This window comes from Chiloscyllium plagiosum, unplaced genomic scaffold, assembly GCF_037043375.1.
Source record: "Chiloscyllium plagiosum isolate Xiang-an unplaced genomic scaffold, Cpla_swu_hap1 HiC_scaffold_16, whole genome shotgun sequence".
Classification (NCBI taxonomy): Eukaryota; Metazoa; Chordata; class Chondrichthyes; order Orectolobiformes; family Hemiscylliidae; genus Chiloscyllium; species Chiloscyllium plagiosum.
The window spans coordinates 42220401-42234187 of NW_028270154.1; the positions used below are offsets into that span (position 1 = coordinate 42220401).

The window sequence follows — 13787 nt, forward strand, 5'->3', positions numbered from 1 at the left end:
AAGATCTAAATTGGAGGAAGGCCAGTTTTGACAGTATTAGGCAAGAACTTTGAAAAGCTGACTGGGGGCAGATGTTCACAGGTGAAAGGACGGCTGGAAAATGGGAAGCCTTCAGAAATGAGACAACAAGAGTCCAGAGACAGTATATTCCTGTTAGGATGAAAGGAAAGGCTGGATGACTAAAGAAATTGAGGTTTTGGTGAAGAAAAAAAAAGGAAGCATATGTCATTACATTGCATTACAGTGTGGAAATAGGCCCTTCGGCCCAACAAGTCCACACCGACCCGCCGAAGCGCAACCCACCCATACCCCTACATTTACCCCTTACCTAACGCTACGGGCAATTTAGCATGGCCAATTCACCTGACCTGCACATCTTTGGACTGTGGGAGGAAACCGGAGCACCCGGAGGAAACCCACGCAGACACGGGGAGAACGTCAAGTATAGACAGGAGAGATCGAATCAATCCTTCGAAGAGTATACAGCAGTAGGAGTATACTTAAGAAGGAAATCAGGCAGGCAAAAAGGGGACATGAGATAGCTGTGGCAAATAAGGTTAAGGAGAATTCAAAGGGTTTTTATAAATATATTAAGGACAAAAGGGTAACTAGGGAGGGAATAAGGTCCCTCAAAGATTTGCAAGGCAGCCTATGTGTGGAGCCGCAGGAGATGGGAGAGATACTAAATGACTATTTTGATCAGTATTTACTGTGGAGAAGGACATGGAAGATATAGAATGTGAGGAAATAGATGGTGACATTTTGAAAAATGTCCATATTAGAGAAGAGGTGGTGCTGGATGTCTTGAAAAGCATATAGTAGGATAAATCCCCAGGACCTGATCAGATGTACCCCAGAACTCTGTGGGAAGCTAGAGAAGTGATTGCTAGCCCCCTTTGCTGAGGTATTTGTATCAACAATAGTCACAGGTGAGGTGCCAGAAGACTGAGGTTGGCTAATGTGGTGCCACTATTTAAGGAAGGTGGTAAGGAAAAGCCAGGGAACTGTATACCAGTGAGCCTGACGTCGGTGGTGGGCAAGTTGTTAGAGGGAATCCTGAAGGACCGGATGTACATGTATTTGGGAAGGCAAGGACTGATTAGGGATAGTCAACATGGCTTTGTGCATGGGAAATCACGTCTCATGAACATGATTGAGTTTTTTGAAGTAGTAACAAAGAGGATTGATGATGGCAGAGCAGTGGATATGATCTATATAGAGAAAATGAGGACCGCAGATGCTGGAGATTAGAGTCGAGACTGTGGTGCTGGAAAAGCACAGCAGGTCAAGCAGCATTCAAGGAGCAGAAAAAATCAACGTTTGTAGTCATGGGCATCCACATGGGCCTCACTATGCCTGTCTCTTTGTCGGCTACGTGGAACAGTCTACCTACCGCAGTTACAACGGCACCACTCCCCCACTTTTCCTCCATTACATTGCTGACTGCATCGGTGCCATCTCGAGTTCCCATGTGGAGGGTGAACAGTTCATCAACTTCACCAACACATTCCACCCAGACTTTAAATTCACCTGGACCATCTCTTACACCTCCTTCCCCTTCCTGGACCTCTCCACCTCCATCCAAGAGGACCGACTCACTGACATTTTCTATAAACCCACCAACTCCCACAGCTACCTCGACTACACCTCCTCCCACCCTGCCTCCTGTAAAAATGCAAGCCACTATTCCCAATTCCTCCGCCTCCGCCGTATCTGTTCCCAGGAGGACCAGTTCCACAGGACACACCAAATGACCTCCTTCTTTGAAGACTGCAATTTCCCATCCTACATGGTTGATAATTCCCTCCAGCATATCTCATCCACTTCCCGCACGCCTACCTTCCAACTCCATCCCTTCAACTGCAGCAAGGACAGAACTCCCCTGGTCCTCACCTTCCATCCCACCAATCTCCGTATATATTGCATCATCCGCTGCCATTTCCACCACCTACAAACGGACCCCATCACCAGGGATATATTTCCCTCCCAACCCTATCCACCTTCTGTAAAGACTGTTCCCTCCACGACTACCTCGTCAGGTCCACGCCCCCCCCAACAACCCGCACTCCCCTACCGGCACCGTCCCTTACCACTGCAGGAATTGCAAAACCTATGCCCACACCACCCCCACCCCCACCTCTGTCCAAGGCACATCCATCAAAGTTTCACCTGCACTTCCACACATGTCACTTACTGTATCCATTGCTCCCGATACGTTCTCCTCTATATGGGGGAGACACTTGCAGATCATTTCAAAGAACATCTTTGGTACACCTGAACGAACCAATCAACCCCATCATCCTATGACCGAACACTTCAACTCCTCCTCCCACTCCGCCGAGTACATGCAGGTCCTGGGCTTCCTCCATCGCCACTCCCTTACCACCTGATGCCTGAAGAAAGAGTGCCTCATCCTCCGCCTCAGGACTCTCCAACCCCATGGCATCAATGGTGATTTCACGAGTTTTCTCATTTCCCCACCCCTCACCTTATCCCAGTTCCAACCTTCCAGCTCAGCACCACTCTCATGACCTGTCCCACCTGTCAATCTTCCTTCCCACCTATCTGCTCCACCCTCCCCTCTGACCTGTCACCATTACCCCCACCTCCAATGATCTATTGCACTCTCATCTATTGTCCCCCCAACACCACCCCCCTCCAATTTATCTCTCCACCTCCGAGGCTCCCAGCCTCATTCCTGATGAAGGGCTTTTGCCTGAAATGTCAATTTTCCTGCTCCTCGGATGTTGCCTGACCAGCTGTACTTTTCCAGCACCACACGCTCGACCATGATCTACGTGGACTTCAGAGACTTCAGTAAGGCGTTTGACACGGTTCCCCATGGAGGTCTAGTTAGCAAGGTGAGATCTCATGGAATACAGAGAGAACTAACCATTTGGATTCAGAACTGACTCGAAGATAGAAGACAGAGGGTGGTGGTGGAGGGTTGCTTTTCAGACTGGAGGCCTGTGACCAGTGGAGTGCCACAAGGATCAGTGCTAGGTCCAGTACATTTCATCATTTATATAAATGATTTGGATATAAGCATAAGAGATATAGTTAGTAAGTTTGCTGATGTCACCAAATTGGTGGTGTAGTGGACAGTTAAGAAGGTCATCTCAGAGTACAACAGGATCTTGATCAGATGGGCCAATCAGTTGAGAAGTGGCAGATGGAATTTAATTTAGATAAATGCGAAGTGCTGCATTTTGGGAAAGAAAATCTTAGCAGGACTTATACACTTAATGGTAAGGTCCTTGGGAGTGTTGCTGAACAAAGAGATCTTGGAGTGCAGGTACATAGCTCCTTGAAAGTAGGGTCACAGGTAGATAGGATAGTGAAGGCGGCATTTGGTATGTTTTCCTTTATTAGTCAGAGTATTGAGTACAGGAGTTGGGAGGTCATGTTGTGGCTGTACAGGACATTGGTTAGGCCACTTTTGGAATATTGCATGCAATTCTGCTCTACTTCTTATGGGAAGGATGTTGTGATACTTGAAAGGGTTCAGAAAAGATTTACAAGGATGTTGCCAGCGTTGGAGAATTTGCACTCTAGGGAGAAGCTGAACAGGCTGGGGCTTTTTATCTTGGAGCTTTGGAGGCTGTGGAGTGACCTTGTAGAGGCTTATAAAATCATGAGGGGCACAGATAGGGTAAACAGACAAAAGGTTTTTCCCTGGGGGTGGGGGAGTCCACAACTTGAGGGCATAGGTGGAGGACAAAAGGGGAAAGATATAAAAGGGACCTAAGGGTCATATTTTGTCGCACAGAGGCTTGTGCATATATGGAATGAGCTGCCAGAGGTAGTGGAGGAGGCTGGTACAATTGCAGCATTTAAAAGGCATTGGATGGGTATATGAATAGGAAGCGTTTAGAGTGATATGGGTCAAGTGCTGGCAAATGGGTCTAGATTAGGTTGGGATATCTGGTCAGCATGGATGAATTGGACCAAAGGGTCTATTTCCATGCTGTACACCTTTATGACTCTAAGTACTGTTAGCCTCGAAGTTCTGAATGAGGCAAGGTACAAAAAGATGGGGTAGATGTGCAGTGAGCATCTGAGTAGGTGCAAAAAGAGAGCTAGTAAGGAGCTGAAAGATGCATCCTGCTCAGATTCATCAATTTTGCTTCTCATTATCATTCCTTCCTCACCTTCTTTAGTGGGGAGTGAGGATTCCATCCCTGACTTTTCTTTTGTTTTTCTTGTCTTCTCTGCAGATAAAGGTCTCTACCAATACTCATAACAAAGCCAGAATTATCTTAACTATACTTTCTGACACCCTGCTTCTGCAAAGACTTCATTAAATTCTCTGTTTTTCAATCTCCATTGCATCTGTTGTGATGATGCCACCTTCCACAGGACAAGTGCTCCTTTTTGCTGAACTGAGGATTCTCCCCATCACCACAGCTGACAGACCACTCAGCCAAGGCTGGCTCATATTTTGCACTTTTGTCCCCAGCCCTTCCCCTCCTTCCCAGAACAATGATAGGGCTTCCTGTAGTCCTCACTTCCCACCTCATCCTTTGCCATTTCCACTCCCTCTAGCAGGAGCCATCCCAAAACACATCCTCCCTTACCATGCAATCAAAGGCTAAAACTTGCCCTTTTACCTCCTCCCTCATTTTCCAAGGCCTCAGACATAGGTGAAGCAGTGATTAACTTGTACTTCTTGTACAGTCTACTGTTCACAAGGTGCATTGATGGTCTTTGCATTGATGAGACTAAATATGGACTAGGTGACTGTTTTGCAGAACACGTCCATTCTGTCCACATGAATGAACTCTAACCTTACCAGTTGCTTGCCATTTCAATAAGCCACCTTTCTCTCGTGCATTTCCATCCTAGGCCTGTTGCAGTGCTCCAGAGAAGCCTAACATAAGCTAGACAACAACACCTCAGTTTACAGCCTTCAGGACTTAACAGAGTTCAACAACTTCAGAGCATGAACAATTCTGGACTTTGATTTCCCTCCACCACCACGTCGTGATCAAACTTCACCTGTCGAGGGGGCAATGCTCCAAAAGCTTGTTATTTCAAATAAACCTGTTGGACTATAACCTGGTGTCACCTGACCTTTGACCTTGTCTATCCCAGTCTCACACAGGCAACTCCACATCATGACCATGTCTTGATGACATAGATCCTGTCTATTGAGAGTAAACCTATTTGCTGCTGTTCACAGCTATCGTGAACACATACTTTTACATCTCTATCTCTCCTTTACTACCATTAGTCCTCCTTTTATCTTTTGCTCCAGGCATCCTCACCATCAGTTCCTCTTGCTCCTCCTCTTCCATTAGCAACAGTATTAAAAAAAAATTTCTAGCCCTTTTCAGTTCCAAAGAAGAATCTTGAAATATTAACTCTGTTTCCACCGCACAGGTGCTGCCAGATCTGTTGCTTTCTCCAGCACTTTCTGGTTTTAATCCCAATGCATGAGATGGGTGTCTTTACTGGTGTACAGAGACCTGGCAGCATCATTGCAATGAAAGATGCTGGTTTGCAAAAGCAAGCCATGCATGCAAATAGGTTTCTGCTGCTCACTAGGAAAGATTTGCATGTCAGTGTTCAAACTGCAGGTAGAAAACTTGATTTTTTTATTTATCGCTGTTAAGAATCTTGTCTTTCCAATGTTGCCATCTTTTCCCAAATGACTCACCATTGCTCACCTCATTCACTGGCTACATCTTTACTGAGACAAATAAAAGATTGATAAATCAATAAGTAACTCTCTAGTAAATGCAATTGAAACAAGCTTGGAATTTTTTACATTTAAAAAGGTAAATCTGTGTTTGTCTTGCAACATCAAAGTTGATCTCTAAGCCTGCAATGGAGTCAGTGAGCTTGGGAGAATAAACTGTAAACTTCATGAACAGGATGAATTAATCACATGGTTTATGAAAAGTAAACATAGCACTGGTTGAATCATTCAAAGCATGCCACGTTGTCATAGAGATGGTTATTCAGGGTCCGGCTTCTGTTACAAAATTCTTTTGTTTAATTTATCAGCCTGTGTTTGCTATCATAAAGTGGGTAGTTCCATTTAGGAATAGACAGATAGCTGTACCTTTGTTTGGCAAAGTCCACTTCCCACCAGATTGAGAGTCACATTGATGATGATTAGCCTTGCAGTGATTGCAATTGACATTATGTGCCTGATGTGAAGGCTTCAGCCAGGTATGGCTCTGAAGAAAAGGATAGCAACTTATATAGTACATTTCCTGACTTCAGAATATTCCAAACTACTTTTATACAGAATGTAGTTTTGAAGTACAGTCGCTGTCGTACTGGAGGAGATGCAGTATACAATTTGGATGAAACAAGGCCCCACATAAAAACAATGAAGTAGGTAACCAGATAATCTGATTAGTCGAGCAGTTAGGAGTGATGCTGTTTCAGGGTCAGTAGATTTGAGATAGGAGAAGTAAAGGTGGACTTGTAGAAGTGAAAAAAAAAATTAGAGCTGGAGCTACTGTCAATTTGTATGCTTCACTGGATGTCTTCATAGCTTTTATTTATTGATATCTGACATCTTATTTATGTATCAGGATATACTGTCATCTTTAAGAAATGAGAGCTTTCAGATAGACACTCACAGGTGGACCAGAGGACCCAATGTCTCCTTTTTCACCTTTCTGTCCTGGAATTCCTGGGACTCCTGGGATTCCTGATTCTCCTTTAGGCCCAATTATACCCTAAAATATATGAAACACATATCTCAGAAAACACAATACTACAATTGTACGCTCATATATAAACCGCCTCACCTTAACGCATATGCATGTTAAGATGATTGATTGGATTTTCATCCTTGAGGATACAGCAGTCGGGAAAGATCCCAGTTTTGTGCCTTCTTTTTGGAAGTACCATCTCTGGGGATCTTAAATGATGGGGTGGGGTGGGTCAGATGCCAGCTAACCCAGAGAAAGGTCATATGCAGCCATGGGATTGGTGCTTGTTGTGAAGTTCCACCTCAGTGCTCAAGTCTTTGTCCCAGCTTTACAAAAAAAAAGCCCTGCAGCTCTCATTCACTACTCCATCCGGTCCACTTCATGACCTCCAAACACTTCCTATTACCTATCATTGCCCCTCTACCAAGGCATGGCACCTTCCATCCACCAGACACCAGCTACAGTGCATGGTGGCTGTTGGATGTGTAAAAGAGGTTAGAGAGCAGGCCACTTTTTACTCTATTCCTTCAGTAAGTGGAGCAGGTCACCCATACCAAAGATATTTTCATAAAACTTTTGAGATGTAGGGAGCAAGTGTAGTTATCTCATTCCAAATGGTCTGAGACATTATCATCACATATCATATCATCACACATCACCTACACCCTAAATCACATATCATCATATACAGAAAACCGAAAAACACTGACCAAATACTTAACTACACCAGCAACCATCCCAACACACACAAATGAAGCTGTATCAGAACACTATTCCAACGAGCCACCTCACACTGCAGCACAGATGAACTTCGGAAAACAGAGGAGAACCACCTATACAAAGTATTCAAGAAAAACGGATACTCAAAAAATACAGTCCACAGATTCCTCAAGAACAAACCACAACAAGCAGACCAAACACAGCCAGAAACCCTAACCACCTTACCATACATGAAAGAAGTTTCAGAAATTACAGCCAGACTACCAAGACCCCTCGGAATCCTAGTAGCACACAAACCCACCAACACACTCAAACAAAAACTAACAAACTTAAAAGACCCAGTACAACCCATGGACAAAACCAACGTTGTCTACAAAATTCCATGCAAGGACTGCCACAAACACTACGTAGGACAAGCTGGAAGAAAGTTAGCCACCAGGATACACGAACACCAGCTAGCCACAAAAAGACACGACCCTCTCTCCCTCGTAGCCCTACACACGGATGAAAAAAAACACCATTTCGACTGGGACAACACATCTATCCTGGGACAGGCTAAGCAAAGACATGCCAGAGAATTCCTAGAGGCCTGGCACTCCAACCACAACACCATAAACAAACACAAAGACTAGATACCATCTATCAATCCCTCAAAAAACGAACAGGAAATGACATCACCACAAACTCCAGGAACCCCATCCAGGACAAACATATAAATAGAAAGCAGGAGACAACAGCTTCGCTTCACTTGGAGGTCGCCACTAATGATGTTACCTAGCCAGGTAATGAAACATCTGGATATCAAACCTACAGCTCAGCGAGCAAACCTACACCCTATATTATCATCACACTGGCATGTCTACAATGGTTAGCTGATGGTGTGTCTATGCGATAATGTTGCCAACTCCAGTTAGAGTTATTCCTTCAACTGCCCTGTTCTCACATTTATTACCTGCCTCCTAGCCTTGTTGCATGACACTTTCTTGTTCTAATTTGGAACATAAATGGACTTGTCATTATCCATTTGGATGGTCCTTGCCCATGAGTCAAACACGTTCTACATTTTCATACCTTTTATCAAAGTTTGGCTGGGAAGGCTCGTAGGCAGATTTCTTGTCCGCATGGCCCCTCAGTGACCTCTGAAGGACTACTCACTGTCAGTGACCCACCATATCGCTGATATTCAACCTGTCAGCTTTGCCAGCAGCTTTGTGGGTAGGGGCCCAGATTTACAGGCACTTAGTCTGGTTGAGGGTCTCCGTACTGGGGAGATGTGTGCTCCATAGGAAACCATTCCCTGTTTCTGATCCTGACGCTTTGTTCTGCAACCACCATTCCAATCACACACTATTCTGATAGATTTCTATCAGTGATGTCTACTGAAGGCCACAGATTGTGGTGGTGCTCCTGATGCCGGTGTTGGAGTAGCTGGCAACTCCCAGAGGTGAGACCTCTATCTCTATTGGGGGTTCAATCTGACAGGAGACCCAATGCTGCCCAGGCCAAACTTAATCATCTTGGAATAGCATCATTACCCTCCGAGAGAATCACAATGCGGGAGTCCTGCCAGTTCTCCAGCTAGTGGATGGGGCTCCCCTCACTCATATTAAATTCTGGTCTCCTTAGGACCAACAATTAATAACTTCATATTTTTAAACTAACAACACAGGTAATAAGTGATAATTAAAAGATCAGTTTATTTCCAAAATTCATTGCAATTATTAAAGCAATTGTTGTTGGATGAGGGTAGATATTGATTATCTATTTGACTTACTTCTTTGGAAATGCTGCTGGAAAAACAATCAAAAATCACAATAGAAAATAAAAGGTTTGCAGACTGGATAGTTAATGACAATGATAAATGGTTAAAATAACTGGATGAATATGACATGCACACTCATGTATTGGTGTTTATTTAAAGGAAACATTAACAGCTTTAATATTAAAGTATATAATCAAATTCATTGAATATTTTCTGTCAAACAGCATAATTTTTTTTTTAGAAATCAAATACTGTACATTTGCTGAGTCCTACCTACCGTGGATATCTGAGGATTGGCCAATAACAGCAAAAGTTTGTGCTAATTTGCTTAAATTAAACCTAGATTTCCAATGTATAACTGCTGCTGAGCTGCAACTTTGTAAATGATTGAAATTTTAGAGTTTTATAAATTGAACCAGTTTCTTTAAGACAATTACTTAAAAAAAAAGGCTGTTCTAGTATTAGAGGAACATAACACAAGAAAGCATTCTGATCTGAATCGCAATAAACAATTTGATTTTTGTTGGGATGTTTGCATAGTGGATCAAATCAAAAGGAAAAGCTGAATAAAAAGATACCACAAGCATCTATTTTAAAAAGACCTCAGTTTTCTAAGTAGCACTCTCACCCTGGAGTATAATGGCAGACACCTTTGGTAGTGCTGAATAGAGATCACAATAATAAAGCTGTTACTACTGCTGCTTAAAAAGCAAGTTAAAAAAGACCTGGGAGTCAATAAGATGTTTTGAATATAAGTATGTAAGTTAGCATGCCGAGCTTGAAGGTTTGTTTTCAGATGTTTCGTCACCATACTCGGTAATATTATCAGTGAGTCTCTGGTGAAAAGCTCATCGAGCTAACTTATATACTTATCATCAGCCTGAGCTACAAATCTTCTCAAAAATCATTAATATCTGTTAAAAATTTTAAAAAAATTTCAATCCTGGTTTCAGTTCAACACATAATGAGATTTTGTTATTATTTTGTATCAGCTTAGGGATTAGTAGTGCTTATTAATTGTAAATAAATTAATATAATAAATACAGACAATAAAAGATGGCAGGGCAGGTGATGTGTTGCAACTACAAAATGTGACAGTCCCTGGACAACAGTATGATCCGGGGCAAACATTGTTGGTAAGTGAATGTGGCTCAAGGAGCCTCAGCTCAGAGTTTATGAGCTATAGCCTAAGCTGCAGACATCTAATGCAACAGAGCACAGGAAAACTATCTGGACACTTTCTCCCCCCCATTCTTTAGGGGCACATTCTTTAGGAAAGCATCTACTGATTTTGTCAGGGCTAGAGGGTCTGACTGTGAATGAGATGGCTATGGAGACCCAGGAGATGGAGGAGCCTCAGCCTTTGCAGTTGCAGAACATTTTTGAGGTTCCTGCAGTCTGCCTATATGAAAGCAATGGCTGCAAAATGGATGAGAAAACTGAAAATGGCACTATGGTACAGCAAGCCATTGAAGTGGGAGAATTAATAGGAGTGTAGTGGTAGTAGGGGCTAGTATAGTAGTCAGGGGCATGGATACAGAGATAGAGTGCAAACTATAATGTTGTCTGGCTAGTGTCAAGATTCAGGATATCTGACATGAATTCAGAGCTAGCTAAAATGAATTGGAAAAACTATTTTAAAGGGATAGGTCATTGGAGATACAATGGAAGACATTTTTGGAAATATTTCAGAACACTCAAAGATACATTCCATTGTGAAAGAAAGATTTTAAAGGGAAGACACACCGTTCATGACTAAATGAAGAAGTTAAAGTAAGCATCAAATTTAAAGAAAAGATGTATAATTCTGCAAAGATGAATGGCAGGTCACAAGACAAAGAACAGAAAGGATGGTTAAAAGATTAACAAGAAAGGGAAAGTTTGAGTAGGTAGAGAAAGCTAGTTAAAAATATAAAAACATATGAAGTGCTTCTACAGGTATTTAAAAATAACACGTAAAGTATGGGAATTAATAATGGAAAGTAGGGGAATGACAAATAAATTGAACACATATTTTGTGTCTGTCTTCACTGCAGAGGATACAAATAACATTCCAGAAATAATTGTGAACCAGTCCAAAGATGTGCAGGTCAGGTGAATTGGCCATGTTAAATTGCCCATAGAATGAGGTACATTAGTCAGAGGGAAATGGGTCAGGGTGAGTTACTTTTCGGAGGGTCGATGTGGACTGGTTGGGCTGAAGGGCCTGTTTTCACACTAGAGGGAATCTAATCTATTCTAATCAGAAGGGGAAAGAAAAACAAACAGCAGGGAAATGGTTCCAAGAAAATCATCAGAAGTAAACTCTGACAAGTTCCCTGGTCCTGATGGATTTCATCCAAGATGTGAAAGGAAGTGACTGCTGAGATGATAGGTGCATTGGTTTTAATTCCAATCTTCCACGAACTCTGAAAGGTCCCAGAGTGAAAAGTAGTTAATGTGACTCTTCTATTCAGGAAAGGATGGGGACAGAAAGAAAACACTGTTAAGCTAACATCTTTCATCGAGAAAATGCTAAAATCCATTACTGGAAAGGTTATAGCAGGGCACCTAGAAACTCTTACTCCAATCAGGCAGAGTCAACATGGCTTTGTGAAAGGGAAATCCTATTTTACTCATTTCTTTTGAGTTATTTAGAGGAAGTAACAAGCAACATGGACAAAGGGGAACTGGTGAATGCACTTAGATTTTTAGAAGCCATTTGAGAAGCTAATATCAAGGCCTACTAGAAAAAATAAGAATGCATGGCATTGGGTTAACATATTAGCATGATTGTAAGATTGGTTGGTCAATAGAATGTAGAGTGATTGCAAAATGTGTCATTTTTGGATTGTCAGATGTGATGACTGGCATACCACAGACCTGGGTAGGTGTCGCAATTATTAACAATTTATACCAGTGACTTGGAAGAAGGCAGTGAATACATGGGTAGGTAGGAAAGTAAGTATGAAGATGTCCATAAGGAGGCTACATAGGGATGTAGTGAAGTCAATTCAGTGGGCAAACCTTTGGCAAGTGGAACATGTGGGAAAACGTGCAAGTGTATTATCTAAATAGAGAGCGATTGCAGAATTCTGAGGTACAGAATGACTTGTGTGCCTGAGTACAGTATGAATCTTAAAAAGTTAGCATGTAGGTAGAAAGAGTGATTAGGAAGGCAAATGGAGTGTTGTTCTTCATTCCAAGTGGAAAAGAATATAACAGTACGGATATTTTGCTTCAGTAGCAAAGAGCATTGGTGAGGCCACACTGGGGATAGTGTGTACAGTATTGGTCTGCTTATTTAAGCAAGGATGTAAATTTAGAGGTGGTTCAGAGAAGGTACACTCACTTGCTACCTGGGGTGGGGGGATTATCTTATGAGGAAAGGTTGAACAGACTGGGCCTCTTTCCATAAGAGTTTAGAAGAAAGAAAGATGATCTTATTGAGACATAAATGATCCCAAGGGGACCTAATAGGATAGATGCAGCAAGGATATTTCTCCTTATGGGAGAGGCTAGATCGATGACACATACTTTAGTGATCAGGGGTCTTCCATTTCAGACTGGAATGAGGAGGATTTTTCTTCTCTCAGAAAATTGTGAATCCTTGGTACTAACCCCCCACCCCCAGCTTTCACCAAGAGAGTGGTGGAAGATGGGTCATTAATTATGTTTAAAGTGGAAGTAAATAGATTCTTGACAAACAAGGGGTTAGTAGTTTTCAGTGGTACATGAGAATGTGGAGTTGGGTCACAATTAGACCAGCTATGATCATGTTAAATGGTGGAGTAAGCAAGAGTGGCAAATGGCTGACTCCAGCTGCTAATTCCAATGTTGGTATTTCCTTTCACACACTCTTATTCATATTTACTGTGAAAACACTACCTGTAGAGCCTGTTGAATTTTTCCGTCGTAGTCTATTATCTCTGTTGTTCCTGGTTCACCTTTTTGACCCTTCATACAAGTTGATAATAAATACACAGAAAGTATTAGTTAAACGGCATGAGAAATTCAGTTCAAAAGACTTTCAGTACAAACATGGACAAGGTAGCTTCTAAACTCCCGATACACCCAAGAGATAGTGTTCATCCCATGCTTCTCTCAATGCATTTTGTGGCCCCTCACCTTCCTTCATACCAGTAATACATCCAGAACACAAAATAAATCTGAAACTTTTCAAAGACTGTGGACACCAGTTAAAGTGGTAAAAAGCACTATATGTATTTATCCATGAAGTGCAGGAAAGTCAATAGATAATCATGCAGTTTCATGGCATAGGTACCAAGCACCTCACGGTGTTCGACATGCTATTGGCAGGGAGGCTGGTTTATAACTTTATTAACTCAACTATACTGTCCTTCAGGATTCGCCTCAAAAGAATATTGTTGTAGAAAGAAATATTTGAGCACATTGTCTGAAAAATAACAGCGTTAGCAGATTCAATGATAACAGCTGCAAGGATATTGGATAAATACTTCAAAGGAAAAAAAAGTACTAACCTATGAGAAAGATCAGTAGATTAGGGCTATTGGAAAAGTTTTTTCAAAGAACCAGGACAGACATAGAGTCAAAGAGATGTACAGCTCAAAAACAGATCCTTCAGTTCAATCCGTCCATGCTGACTTGATATCCTAAATTACTCTAGTCCCATT

General features: G+C 42.2%; 1 protein-coding gene across 1 annotated transcript in view; it reads right to left on the reverse strand.

Moving 5' to 3' along the window:
* The window catches only part of LOC122556638 (uncharacterized), a 126370-nt gene that overhangs the window by 53573 nt on the left and 59010 nt on the right, over positions 1 to 13787 (reverse strand). The window contains exons 7-8 of the mRNA XM_087995047.1: positions 13021 to 13089; positions 6597 to 6695 (exon numbers count right to left, since the gene is read on the reverse strand). Of these exons, the coding sequence (XP_087851173.1) occupies positions 6597 to 6695; positions 13021 to 13089 (168 nt within the window). The remainder of the gene's footprint in view (positions 1 to 6596; positions 6696 to 13020; positions 13090 to 13787) is intronic.